This window comes from Bos taurus, chromosome 22 (assembly GCF_002263795.3).
Source record: "Bos taurus isolate L1 Dominette 01449 registration number 42190680 breed Hereford chromosome 22, ARS-UCD2.0, whole genome shotgun sequence".
In the NCBI taxonomy this organism is placed as follows: Eukaryota; Metazoa; Chordata; class Mammalia; order Artiodactyla; family Bovidae; genus Bos; species Bos taurus.
Window position 1 is genome coordinate 52,835,140 of NC_037349.1, and position 14,616 is coordinate 52,849,755.

The 14,616-nt window shown below is 42.8% G+C and overlaps 1 protein-coding gene across 1 annotated transcript; it reads right to left on the reverse strand.

Annotated features, from left to right (window-relative positions):
• Positions 1-679: 679 nt before the first annotated feature.
• FAM240A (family with sequence similarity 240 member A) lies at positions 680-14,317 on the reverse strand. Its single transcript, XM_059880125.1, has 3 exons — positions 14,160-14,317; positions 2,886-3,031; positions 680-1,383 (listed from the first exon to the last, which is right to left on the reverse strand). The coding sequence occupies exons 2-3, from the start codon at positions 3,026-3,028 to the stop codon at positions 1,281-1,283; spliced, it is 246 nt and encodes an 81-aa protein (XP_059736108.1). The 5' UTR covers positions 3,029-3,031; positions 14,160-14,317; the 3' UTR covers positions 680-1,280.
• Between the last annotated feature and the right edge of the window lie 299 nt (positions 14,318-14,616).

Genomic DNA, 14,616 nt, shown 5'->3' on the forward strand with positions numbered 1-14,616 from the left:
CTTGCTTCCCATTGAGATGGTGATTTCCATCTGGGCCCCCTGGGGATGTTAATGGAAGCACTTTGTGGTATATCAGGGCATTTAGAGGACTGGGACGCGTCACTTTCTCTGTTCAGAATTGCCTTGCCTTGTTCTCTGTGTCTCCTGGTAGCACTGCTGCTTGAATATGTAAGACTTTGCAGGTGCTAGCTGCCTACAACCATGAAGTACTTTACAACATGCATCTACCTCTCTGCTCCTTTGCCCTGTTTGGGAAGTGCACCAGGCCTAGTTATAATTTTCACTTTAAGAAGCAGCAACCCTGTAAGGGGATCTGAGGGATAGTTGGGCAGTGACAATGATATTTCAAAGTCCAGAATCTATGTGACAGACACTTTGTTGGGGTGGCAAGATATACTTTAGCTGAGCTGCCAGCATATGGAGATTTAAAGCAAGAAAATGAAGACCACATGGGACTTCCCTAGTGGTCCAGTGATTAAGACTTCTCGCTTTCACTGTGGGGGGTGTGGGTTTGATCCTAGTCAGGAGAACTAAGATCCTGCATGTCTGAATGGCCAAAACACAGACCACACATGCCAGCAATGGCATGACAACCAAGTTAGACTAAAATTATCCTAATCTTATTGAGTGGTTCGATGTGAACGTGTTTTTGAATAAGCCAATTAAATTCATGTGAAGAAAACATAGTATTAGATCAATTAATTTATGAACCTTATACTATTGACTATTTACAATATTTTTATTGCTGCAGATAGGTGCATTTCTCTTATTAAAAGAAAACAAGAGAAAGGATTACATGATCTGTTTCTTAGGAGAAATGTCGAGCAACAGTACTGTGCAAATGTTGAAAGTATTGGGTTGGCCAAAAGTTCATTTGAGTTTTTCCATAAGATGTTATCAAAAAGCCTGAGTGAACTTTTTGGTCAACCCAGTATGACTATAAAAATCATCACCCCCCTCCCCACCTTGTGTGCTTAGAATTTCAAATATTGGGATTTCAAAATTGGAAGATAATAATATGGAAATAAAGTAAGCTGCATAGAGCTTTGATGTTAGATAATTCCATCTTTAGAGGTGCTGGGAATAATATTCTGGCTCCCATGAAGAGAGGACTATCTCGGCTAATAATTCCCACTCAGCACTGGAGAAGGATCCCCAGGTGAATCCCCTCACAGGTGGGGAAACAATGGTATGGGATATGTATGGTGTAGCAGAGGGACTAAGGGATTTGCACTGGCTTGTCCTGGCAGAATAACCTCAGTGCTTTGTATCCTCTGGTGTCAGTGCAGCTCTTGGCCAACGTTAGCCTGCTTTTCTGTCTCATCTGGATTGTTGCGTAGTCTCAGCTTTGTTTCCACTTTCTGCTTCCATTCTTCCCTGAGCCTGAAAACAGAAACAAAATATACACAAATGGAGTGTTCCTCTCCATGACTTTTGGTTCAGGGAAGCTCCTGTCCCTTTTATTCTGAAGGTGTTTTAAGTATGCTTGTGTGTGCATGTGTGTGTTTGGGCTTGAAAAGGTATGCAGAGGACTTGCAAATTTAAATATATACATATTTGAAATCTCATTTCTATTTGAGCCCTGGTGGCTCAGATGGTAAAGCATCTGCCTACAATGTGGGAGACCCGGGTTCAATCCCTGGGTTGGGAAGATACCCTGGAGAAGGAAATGGCAACCCACTCCAGTACTCTTGCCTGGAAAATCCCACAGACAGAGGAGCCTGGTAGGCTACAGTCCATGGGGTCGCAAAGAGTTGGACATGACTGAGTGACTTCACTTTCTTTCTTTCTATTTGAGTACTATTTTAGTCTTAATTTCTAAAATTTCCTTTGAAAGTGCAATATCTTTAAAGTTTAAGAGGGGGGAAAAGCCCTGCCAATCTAGAATTGTTTACCCAGCAAAGCTATCTTTCAAAAACCAGAGGTGATATAAAGTTGTATTCATATGATTGCAAGGTTCTTACCCTCTACAGGAAATGATATATCACTTGAAGGCAGACTGTGATAAGTATATAAATCCTAAAGCAAACACTAGAATAACACAGAGAGATATAGCTAAAAAGCCAATAGAGGAGATAAAATGGCTAGCATACACATGCCCCATAGCCCCTGGCTACACAGTAGCTGTGGTCTTAGTGCACAGACAGCAACTGAACTGTTCCCTCTGTGGGAACAGACAAGCTGGCCTGTCCTTTCCTGTGGCCTGTAGGTGACTCCCTGCAGTCATCAAGAGGCTGTATGTGTGAGGGTGGTGAAGTGCCACTGTTTCCAGAGACAGCAACCCAGGTCTGCTCATATGAGTCACTGCTCTCCACTCGACTTGCTTGGCTAGAACAGGGTTGCATACCAGAGGGCCAAGAGCCTCCCAGAACCGTGCAGGACATCCTGTGTCATTATCCAAATGAGCACTGACCATTAACTGGTCATTGTCTCCTTTGTTTGATTGTTATTCATGGATACATCTGTTGACACACTCCACAAATTTAGTGTAACCCTCACACACTAGAAATGGTGACAGAGAGGAGAGATTTTTCTGGTTATAAAGATGAGAGCTGTGTACACTTGTTAACTTGGAAGAATTTCTTAAATTACTGCCCATAACCACAGATGGTGGCAGGACCACATTCAGGGAAAATTAAAATAATTGCAACTTCTAGGACTGGCATTTTTCTGGGGAAATTAATTTTGCTTTCAAAAAACACACAAGCGAAGGTCATTATGATGTGTCTATGTAGGTTTATGAATTATAACAGAGTACCCTCTGGTGGGGCATGTTGCTGGTGGGAGAGGCTGTGTGGCGGAGTTTTGCTGTGAACCTAAAACCACCCTAAAAATCAAAGTTTATTTTTAAAAATTAATAATAAAAAAGTAGACAAGGCACGTACTTTCTCAGTGCACTTCTTCCCAGGCGATGTTCTTCTGATTCTCGATAGTAAGTCTGTTTGCCAATTTCCCTTTCCCAGAAGCGTTTGAGCTCGTGACAGGTGTTCCGGCAGAAGACCTCCCGGCGGACGTACTGATTGTTCATCCCCTGAAAAAGTAAATATCGACTGAACCCCCACAGAACATGCTCCCTTGTACTCTGGAAGGTACAGACCTTGCTGTTTAACTCCCGAGGGAGACCTCAATCAGGCACAAAACCTCGTGATAGGGACACACTGGTTTATCTATGAGATCCAGGGATGTGACTGCAGAAGATCCCCGCTGAAGCATGTCACAAGTGAAGTGAAAGTCGCTCGGTCCAACTCTTTGCGACCCCATAGACTATAGTCCATGGAATTCTCCAGGCCAGAATACTGGCGTGCGTAGCCTTTCCCTTCTCCAGGGGATCTTCCCAACCCAGGGATCAAACCCAGGTCTCCCACATTGCAGGAGGATTCTTTAACAGCTGAGCCACAAGGGAAGCCCCAAAATACTGGAGTGGGTAGCCTAGACCCTTCTCCAGCATCTGACAAATACCTCTGTCCTTCCTTCCACCTCACAAATGAATGACTTCTCAGCTTTTTATCAGCAGGAAGTATGAGCCAGGCATTTTATGCTATTGGTCCCTTTAGTTATCGTATCTCCATGAGTCAATATCCCCTTCCTCATTTTCTAGGAGAGACATTTGAGGAGTGATTAAATTTGCTCGAGGTCTCATGGCTGTAACAGGCAGAAGGCAGGCTGCACACCTCTGAACATTTTCAGGCTCTTTACTAAAGAGATGTGTCACAGAAAATAGTCCCAACATCTGACACAACAGAGCGAGCAGCTCGGTGTGCACGTGCATGTGTGTACATGCACATGTGTGTATATGCACACGTGTGTGTGGAATCATACATGTCAGATACTCAATAATGCTCACTTTTTACATGAAGAGACCACTGCCCAACTCCCAGACCTCGGTGGGTCCAGCAGACAGGTCAAAACAGGGGCTGAGGGGTGAGAGTGGGTGTAGGGAAAGGAGTTAATGGGCAACTGAAAGTGTCCAGGGAGGCAGAGGCACGGGTGACGGAGGCATTCTGAAGAGGTCAACTCCACGTGGTGAACAAAAGTGAGGGGTGTCAGTGGAGCTGCCCAGGCCATGCCTGTGCAGACAGGCAACCAGAGAAAGAGGGTTGTGCAGGGCAACCCTGAGCAATGCTGGACAGAGTTTGAGTTGTTTGGGCACTAACATCCAAGGGAACTCCTGAAGGGGTGTGTGGATACTCGGTCTGGAATCAGCATGAAGTTCTGGATCACAGCTCTCCCAGAGGGACGGGCAAGGACCCTAGGGCAGGATGGAAGCGAGACAGGTTTGAAACCAGACGTTTACTCCAGACCTATCAGCTTGATGCACCTTCTCTTTGCCAATAATTCTCCAGGTCTCAGTCTCCTCATCTTTAAAATTTCTCTGAAGATTAAATTTGATCATAAATGTAAAAGTGTTTTGCAGTTTATGAGTTCTGATCTAAATATACATAGCCTTTTGTAATTCTAAAACCTCAAATTGTACAGGATATAGGACAATAATTAGCAGTAAGTAATCATCACAACCTCCCCCCAACTTTTTTTATAGACATGAAATAATTATACTTCTCTTTTCTTTCTGAATCAGTGTCTGTTGACCTTCACTGAACTTGGAGTCACTTGGGGAGCTTTACAAAAAATGGATGCCAGGGATTCCTCCTTAAGGAGTCTAATTTCATCAGCCTTGAAAATGTACTGGGTGTCAGGATTTTTACAAGTTCCTCCTGTGATTCTAACCTGCAAGTCAAGGTGAGAACTCAGTCTTTGATCCTGTCCTCTTGTCTGTTGGTCATGTCTGTGTCCAGAGCTGGCTCCAGGGAGGCTAAGGTAGTGAAGGCCGGGCCTAGGTATGTCTCAGCAACAGCTGTCTTTCAGGGTAGACACTATTTTGCAGGTAAGGAAGTTGAGTAGCAATCTGACCTTATCAGGGTCATATAGCTGGTAAGTGGGGCAGCTGTCATACTCAGGGGCCAGGCCCCATCCCCTGCCCCAATTGTTCCCTAAGAAGGAGGAGAGTGATTTTCTTATCTCCTGGAAATGCTCAGTGATCTCACAATTTCCTGGCGAAAGAGTAGAGATCCAACTGACTTTGCAGAAAGCTCCCAGAGCTTTTAGGAAATAAGATTATCCTATGTTTTATTTAAATATATTAAAGGGTGTACTGGTGCTCAATAAATATTTGTTGAATTGAATAAATGCCTCCCACCTCCAAGTTATCTTTATCCTGAAGGTCTGGCCAGGAAGTGGCAGTGGTTCCTGTGGCAGTGCTTCAGGCATTGAGGGCCAGTCTGTGGGGCCAGTGAGGGGCACCCTGAGGTCACCTGGCCTGGCCTGAGGGCCTCAGGGTGCTTCCTAAGGGTAGGGACATGCAGGATGAGTGGGTAGGAGTGCCCAGGGTGTGGGAAGTGGACTCTGCAGAGACCTAGGGTGAGAGCCCTGCAGAAACATAGGGACAGAAGCAGATGGGGTGGGTGGCCTGGTAATGTTTTTGGGTTGTGGAAATGTTTTATATCTTGTTTCTCATCATGGTGACACAGCTGTATACAATGCTGAAACTTATCAAACTGTACACCTAAAGCAGGTGAATTTTATTACACTTAAGTTATGTCTCAATAAATAGAGAAAAACTGTCTTCTATCTTTGGACTAGAGATTCATCCAAGTTCCCCAGTTCTAACCTCCTTGGAGATTCAGCATCTCATTGTTAGGATTTAGCCCATCCCCTCACAGATAATACACATTTCCAGGAACATTTGTGTTTTCTCGCTTCTGAAATAAGGACAACTACTCTAGCTTGCAGAAAGGTGACAAGGAAGATATCAATAGTCAGAAAGTCCTTTGAAAATGTGGAAGATTGTCTTCAATGAATAAGTGACTATTCATCTGTATCTGTTCAACAGTGCCAACAATGCCATCCACCAGACTGCATTCCCAGGTGGCACAGTGGTAATCTCCCTGCCAATGCAGGAGATGTAAGAGATACAGTTTCAATCCCTGGGTCAGGAAGATCCCCTGGAGGAGGAAATAAGGCAACCCATTCCAATATTCTTGCCTGAAAAATTCCACTAACAGAGGAGCCTGGCAGGCCACAGGTCTTGGGGTCGCAAAGAGTCAGATGTGACTGAGCGACTGAGCAGATAGCACAAAGCATTCCTGTTGAGAGACTCAATAGTATTCCTTCCAGTCAATCACCACCAACTCAGAAAAGCCATAACTTCAATGACAATTATAAACTTTACCTCACAAAATTAATGCATGCTTAAAGAGAACAGCAGCATGTAACACCTTCATAGAATTCAGTTAAACAAAGTGTGTTGAATTTTTCACCATCCATGAGGCATCAGTACTGCCCCAGGGGCTGATTGATCTTAGTGAGTCAGCTGAGACAAAGGCACATTTGCCCATTGCTAACTGCTGTGCCAATCATTTAACTTCCCAAGTCTCTGGTTACTCAGAGTATTAAACCCACATTGAGGGATGTGAGAGTTATCTTCATAAGAATCCTATGACTCTCGGCTAGTTGTGGTTCACTGTGTCCCAGCTGACCAAGGAAACTCCAATACATACACATTGCTGAGCTTGGCAGCAGCAATGGAATGGACCAGCAGCAGGGCCTGCAGAGATGCAAAACCCACCAGCTCTGATAGGAGGAGCTGTGGTCCCACTGGGTGGAGTAGACCCTCACTACTTTTTTCTCTGTCTTCTCAGCATGCTTTATTGACTATGCCAAAGCCTTTGTGTGGATCACAACAAACTGTGGAAAATTCTTAAGAGATGGGAGTAGCAGACCATCTGACCTGCCTCCTGAGAAATCTGTATGCAGGTCAAGAAGCAACAGTTAGAACTGGATGTGGAACAACCAACTGATTTCAAATCAGGAAAGGTGTACGTCAAGGCTGTATATTGTCACCGTGCTTATTTAACTTATATGCAGAGTACGTCATGAGAAATGCTGGGCTGGAGGAAGCACAAGCTGGAATCAAGATTCTCGGGAGAAATATCAACCTCAGATATGCAGATGACACCACCCTTATGGCAGAAAGTGAAGAAGAACTAAAGATCCTCTTGATGAAAGTGAAAGAGGAGAGTTGGCTTAAAGCTCAACATTCAGAAAACTAAGATCATGGCATCTGGTCCCATCACTTCATGGCAAATAGATGGGGAAACAGTGGAAAAAGTAAGTAAGTCAGTCAGTCAGTCAGTTTAGTTGCTCAGTCATGTCCAACTCTTTGCGACCCCATGAATCGCAGCACGCCAGGCCTCCCTGTCCATTAACAGGCTTTATTTTTGGGGGCTCCAAAATCACTGTAGATGGTGACTGTAACCATGAAATTAAAAGACACTTGCTCCTTGGAAGGAAAGTTATGACCAACCTAGACAGCATATTAAAAAGCAGAGACATTACTTTGCCAACAAAGGTCTGTCTAGTCAAAGCTATGGTTTTTCCAGTAGTCATGTATGGATGTGAGAGTTGGACTATAAAGAAAGCTGAGCACTGAAGAATTGATGCTTTTGAACTGTGGTGTTGAAGAAGACTCTTAAGAGTCCCTTGGACTGCAAGGAGATCCAAACAGTCCATCCTAAAGGAGGTCAGTCCTGGGTGTTCATTGGAAGGACTGATGTTGAAGCTGAAACTCCAATACTTTGGCCACCTGATGCGAAGAGCTGACTCATTGGAAAAGACCCTGATGCTGGGAAAGATTGAAGGCAGGAGGAGAAGGGGACGACAGAGGATGAGATGGCTGGATGGCATTACTGACTCAATGGACATGAGTTTGAGTAAACTCTGGGAGTTGGGCGATGAACAGGGAAGGCTGGTGTGCTCCAGTCCATGGGGTTGCAAAGAGTCAGACACAACTGAGCGACTGAACTGAACTGATAGAAAATCATCACAGATATAAAAATACTGAGCAGCAGCAGCTGCCAACTAGATCTAAGTGTAATTTATTGGATCTCTATCCAATGATGACAGAATATAGATTCTTTTCAAGTGCACATGAGGCAAGTCACAAAATAATTCCTAAAACTAGTAGGTGAGTTTAGCAAAGATGCAGGATATCAGTTCAATACACACAAATTAGTGTATGCTACCAATGGGCAGTTGGAAATTGAAATTAAAGAGATAATACCATTTACAATAATGCCCCCCAATTAAATACTTAGGTATAAATCTAACAAAATGTGTACAAAATGTGGTTGCTAAAAACTGCAAAATGCTAATGAATAAAATAAAAATTTAATAAATGGAGAGACATATCATGTTAATGGATTAGAAGATAGCATAGCAGAGATATTAGTTCTCCAAAAATAAATCTATAGATTTATTGCAATTCTAGCAAAAATCCAAACTGTATTTTTAAAAATAATTAAAGGCAAAATAATTCTAAAACTTATACGGAAAAGCAAAAGGACTAAAGTAACTAAAGCACTTTTGAAAATGAGGAGTAAAGTTGAAGAAATTATACTACCTAATGTTAAGTCTTACTGTAAAGCTACAGTAATGTAGATGTGTGATTTCAGCAAAAAAAAAAAACAAAACAAAAAGCACATCAAAGACATGTCTTGACAAATAGTGTTGGAACAACAGGATACCAATATGCCAAAAAAAAAAAAAAACAAAAACAAACCCAAAAAATCCTCTAAGGCCCACACCGTGTATAAAAATTAACTTATTATAGATTTAATATAAAATGTAAACCTATAAAACTCTTACAGAGAAAATCTAGTTTTGTGTGTATGTGTGTGTGTGTGACTTGGGGCTAGGTAAAGAATTCTTAGATATGACATAAAAAGTACACTCCATGAAAGAAAAAAAATTGAATAAATTGGGCTTCATCAAAATTAGAAAGTTTTGCTCTCCAAAAAAGAATGAAAAGATGAGATACAAATTGAGAAGAAAATATTTGCAAATCATGTCTATGACAAAAGATTTGTGTCCAGAGTATATGAAGAACTCTCAAAACTCAACAGTATGAAAACAAGCAACCCAAGTAAAAGACGGGAAAACCACTTTAGCAGACACTTCACCAAAGAGAATGAATAGATAACAAGTAAACATTAAAAGATGTTGAACATCATTAGCCACTAGGAAATTACAAATTAAGTAAAAAGTGCAGAGATACTAGTATATCCTTATAAGAATGGCCAAAATAAAAATTAACATATTGACAATATCAAGTGCTAGAGAGGAGAGGGGTGGAGCAATTGGAACTGTCAATGTATGACTTGTCAAATTAAACATATTCTCACCATATGACCCAGGATTCCATTCCTAGGTATTTAGCCTAGAGAAATGCAAACCTCGGCTTCCCAGGTGACTCAGTGGTAAAGAATCCACCTGCCAGTGTAGAAGAAGCAAGTTCAATCCCTGGGTTGGGAAGCTCCCCTGGAGAAGGAAATGGCAACCCACTCTGATATTCTTGCCTGGGAAATCCCACGGACAGAGGAGCCTGGCTGGCTACAGTCTATGGGGTTGCAAAAAAGTCAGACAACTTAGCAACTCACCAATCAACAACAATGAATGCAAGCTAATGTTCTAGCAAAGTCTGTACACCTAACCACAGTTCTATTTTTCATGCCAAAAAGGGGAGACAACCAACAGTCTTTGAATGTGTGAATAACTGTTGAACATCTGAAGGATGAAATACTGTGCAGTAATAAAAAAGAATCCTGTTGATATTTTCAATAACTTGGATGAACCTCAGAGGCATTCATGTTGAGTAGAAGAAGCCAGTCTCAATAAACTATATACCCTTTATGATTCCAGCTGTGAAGAGATACCCCACATCCAAGGTAAGAGAAAACCAAATAAGAGGTTGGCACTGAGAGAGGGCATCAGAGGGCTGACAGACGAAAACCACAATCACAGACAACTAGCCAATCTGATCACACGGACCACAGCCTGTCTAATTCGATGAAACTAAGCCATGCCGTGTGGGGCCACCCAAGATGGGCGGGTCATGGTGGAGAGGTCTGACAGAATGTGGTCCACTGGAGAAGGGAATGGCAAACCACTTCAGTATTCTTGCCTCGAGAACCCCATGAACAGTATGAAAAGACAAAAAGATAGAACACTGAAAGATGAACTCCCCAGGTCAGTAGGTGCCCAATATGCTGCTGGAGATCAGTGGAGAAATAAGTCCAAAAAGAATGAAGGGATGGAGCCAAAGCAAAAACAATACCCAGTTGTGGATGTGACTGGTGATAGAAGCAAGGTCCGATGCTGTAAAGAGCAATATTGCATAGGAACCTGGAATGTTAGGTCCATGAATCAAGGCAAATTGGAAGTGGTCAAACAGGAGATGACAAGAATGAACATCAACATTCTAGGAATCAGCGAACTAAGATGGACTGGAATGGGTGAATTTAACTCAGACGACCATTATATCTACTACTGTGGGCAGGAATCCCTGAGAAGAAATGGAGTAGCCATCATGGTCAACAAAAGAGTCTGAAATGCAGTACTTGGATGCAATCTCAAAAACGACAGAATAATCTGTTTGTTTCCAAGGCAAACCATTCAATATCACGGTAATCCAAGTCTATGCCCCGACCAGTAACACTGAAGAAGCTGAAGTTGAACAGTTCTATGAAGACCTACAAGACCTTTTAGAACTAACACCCAAAAAAGATGTCCTTTTCATTATAGGGGACTGGAATGCAAAAGTAGGAAGTCAAGAAATACCTGGAGTAACAGGCAAATTTGGCCTTGGAGTATGGAATGAAGCAGGGCGAAGGCTAATAGAGTTCTGCCAAGAGAACGCATTGGTCATAGAAAACACCCTCTTCCAACAACAGAAGAGAAGACTCTACACATGGACATCACCAGATGGCCAACACCGAAATCAGATTGATTATATTCTTTGCAGCCAAAGATGGAGAAGCTCTATACAGTCAGCAAAAATAAGATCAGGAGCTGACTGTGGCTCAGATCATGAATTCCTTATTGCCAAATACAGACTGAAATTGAAGAAAGTGGAGAAAACCACTAGACCACTCAAAGGAAAGTGAAAGTGAAGTCGCTCAGTCGTGTCCGACTCTTTGCGACCCCATGGCCGGTAACCTACCAGGCTCCGCGGTCCATGGGATTTTCCGTGCAAGAATACTGGAGTGGGCTGCCATTTCCTTCTCCAGGGGATCTTCCCAACCCAGGGACCGAACCTGGGTCTCCTGCATTGCAGACAGACGCTTTACTGTCTGAGCCACTGACCTAAATCAAATCCCTTATGACTATACAGTAGAAGTGAGAAATAGATTTAAGGGACTAGATCTGATAGATAGAGTGCCTGGTGAACTATGGACAGAGGTTCCTGACATTGTACTGGAGACAGGAATCAAGACCATCCCCAAGAAAAAGAAATGCAAAAAAGCAAAATGGCTGTCGAGGAGGCCTTACAAATAGCTGTGAAAAGAAGGGAAGCAAAAAGAAAAGGGGAAAAGGAAAGCTATACCCATTTGAATGCAGAGTTCCAAAGAATAGCAAGGAGAGATAAGAAAGCCTTCCTCAGTGATCAATGCAAAGAAATAGGGGAAAACAATAGAATGGGAAAGACTAGAGATCTCTTCAAGAAAATCAGAGATATCAAGGGAACATTTTATGCAAAGATGGGCTCAATAAGGGACAGAAATGGTAGGGACTTAACAGAAGCAAAAGATATTAAGAAGAGGTGGCAAGAATACACAGAAGAACTGTACAAAAAAGATCTTCATGACCCAGATAATCACGATGGTGTGATCAGTCACCTAGAGCCACACATCCTGGAATTTGAAGTCAAGTGGACCTTAGGAAGCATCACTACAAAGCTAATGGAGGTGATGGAATTCCAGTTGAGCTCTTTCAAATCCTGAAAGATGATGCTGTGAAAGTGCTGCACTCAATATGTCAGCAAATTTGGAAAACTCAGCAGTGACCACAGGACTGGAAAAGGTCAGTTTTCATTCCAATCCCTAAGAAAGGCAATGCCAAAGAATGTTCAAACTACTGCACAATTACACTCATCTCACACACTAGTAAAGTAATGCTTAAAATTCTCCAAGCCAGGCTTCAGCAATACATGAACTGTGAACTTCCAGATGCTCAAGCTGGTTTCAGAAAAGGCAGAAGAACCAGAGATCAAATTTCTAGCATCCATTGGATCATTGAAAAAGCAAGAGAGTTCCAGAAAAACATGTATTTCTGCTTTATTGACTATACCAAAGCCTTTGACTGTGTGGATCACAATAAACTGTAGAAAATTCTGAAAGAGATGGGAATGCCAGACCACCTGACCTGCCTCCTGAGAAACCTGTATGCAGGTCAGGAAGCAACAGTTAGAACTGGACATGGAACAACAGACTGGTTCCAGATAGGAAAAGGAGTACGTCAAGGCTGTATATTGTCACCCTGCTTATTTAACTTATATGCAGAGTACATCATGAGAAATGCTGGGCTGGAGGAAGCACAAGCTGGAATAAAGATTGCCAGGAGAAATATCAATAACCTCAGATATGCAGATGACATCACCCTTATGGCAGAAAGTGAAGAGGAACTCAAAAGCCTCTTGATGAAAGTGAAAGAGGAGAGTGAAAAAGTTGGCTCAAAGCTCAACATTCAGAAAACTAAAATCATGGCATCCAGTCCCATCACTTCATGGCAAATAGATGGGGAAACAGTGGAAACAGTGGCTGACTTTATTTTTCTGGGCTCCAAAATCATTGCAGATGGTGATTGCAGCCATGAAATTAAAAGACGCTTACTCCTTGGAAGGAAAGCTATGACCAACCTAGACAGCATATTAAAAAGCAAAGACATTACTTTGCCAACAAAGGTTCGTCTAGTCAAGGCTATGGTTTTTCCAGTGGTCATGAATGGATGTGAGAGTTGGACTATAAAGAAAGCTGAGCACCAAAGAATTGACGCTTTTGAACTGCGGTGTTGGAGAAGACTCTTGAGAGTCCCTTGGACTGCCAGGAGATCAAACCAGTCCATTCTAAAGGAGATCAGTCCTGGGTGTTCATTGGAAGGACTGACGTTGAAGCTGAAACTCCAATACTTTGGCCACCTGATGCAAAGAGCTGACTCATTGGAAAAAACCCTGATGCTGGGAAAGATTGAAGGCAGGAGGAGAAGGGGACGACAGAGGATGAGATGGTTGGATGGCATCTGGACATGGGTTTGGGTGGACTCTGGGAGTTGGTGATGGACAGCAAGGCCTGGCGTGCTGCGGTTCATGAGGTCGCAAAGAGTCAGACATGACTGAGCGAATGAACTGATATGACATTCTCTAAAAAACAAGCCTATAATAACTGCTTTCGGTTAGAGATAGGGGGAGAGCATAACTTCAAAGCCAGAGCTGAAGAAATTAGGGGTGGGGGTGATGGAATTATTCTGTATCCCAACTGTGGTGGTGGTTCCACAGAGCTGAATATGTGATAAATTCTTAGAAAACACAGAAGAGTCATTTTGCTCTATGTTAACATACAAATCAAAATTTAAAAATAGAACAGAACTGTTTTTGATTTTTCACTGATTTGATAAGATGCAGTCATTGAAAAGTCTAAAGATTATTTACAATCCCTGAAACACCACAGAACCATCTCAGTTGTTGTGTGGACCAGCTGCACCAGTATCACCGAGGAGTTGTTATGAAGGCAGAGTTTATCAAGACCAAAATCCGAATCAAAATCTGCATTTTAACCTGATCCCCAGATGATTCACGCACATAGGAAAGTTTAAGAAGCTCAGCTTCAGAATTACAAAGACCAGAGTTTAGTACATCTTCTTAAGCATCAGTCTTCTGAGGAGCCCGCTGTAGCTGAGCATCTCTATTTGAAAGGATGTTGATTCCTCTGAGGTTTAGCATCTCCCCCTCAATATGCACTGTTTTTGTTTACAGGAAATCATCTTATCAGAGCCTTGTTAAATGAACACTGGAACAGATTTCTGGTTCTCTCACAGAGCTGTTTTGATTGCATTACTTAAATATATAAACTTGATATGGAAAAGTCCTGTTGAGATTTCTAAGCAGTGGAATTCCACCATTCCCAAACAGGTGTAAGGTGAGAATTCAGAGGGAAAGATGAACCTCAGTGGCTGAAAAAGACAGGGTTACAAGAACTCTCTCCGTTCACTCCCCCCTGAGAAGGGCAAGATGAACTTCCATCCCATGTACACTCAAGTTCAACATCCTTTACCTTTGTGATGAATCTGCTGCTGTCTTGATACGGTGTCAAGGAGGGTGAGTATTGCAGCTAGGGTTTGCAGCAGCTCCGGTCTGGTCCTGAAACCTCAGGGCATCAACCCTTTATATGTGGAGGGGAGGTGTTTCAGAAACGACTCAGCCTTTCAAGGTTACAGGCACCAAATTAGTAGCAGAATCACAGAGATATCATTCCAGGCACATGATGACCTCTTTCCTGGTGAAAAATAGCCCCCATCGCCTGTTCCCCCTACCAACCTCAGGGCAGGTAAGCTTCTGCTCTGGCAGGCCCTGCAGGGACCATGACTTGGCTAGAACCAGAGTTATTGTGCAAAATGCTCTGGATTATCCGTGAGCTTGAACCTGCTGTGCATCAGGCCGCCCTCTGCCCTTCAGAGAGTAAACGAGCCCAGGATGGTGTGACAAGCCACGCTTCGGGGTCACTTTACAGG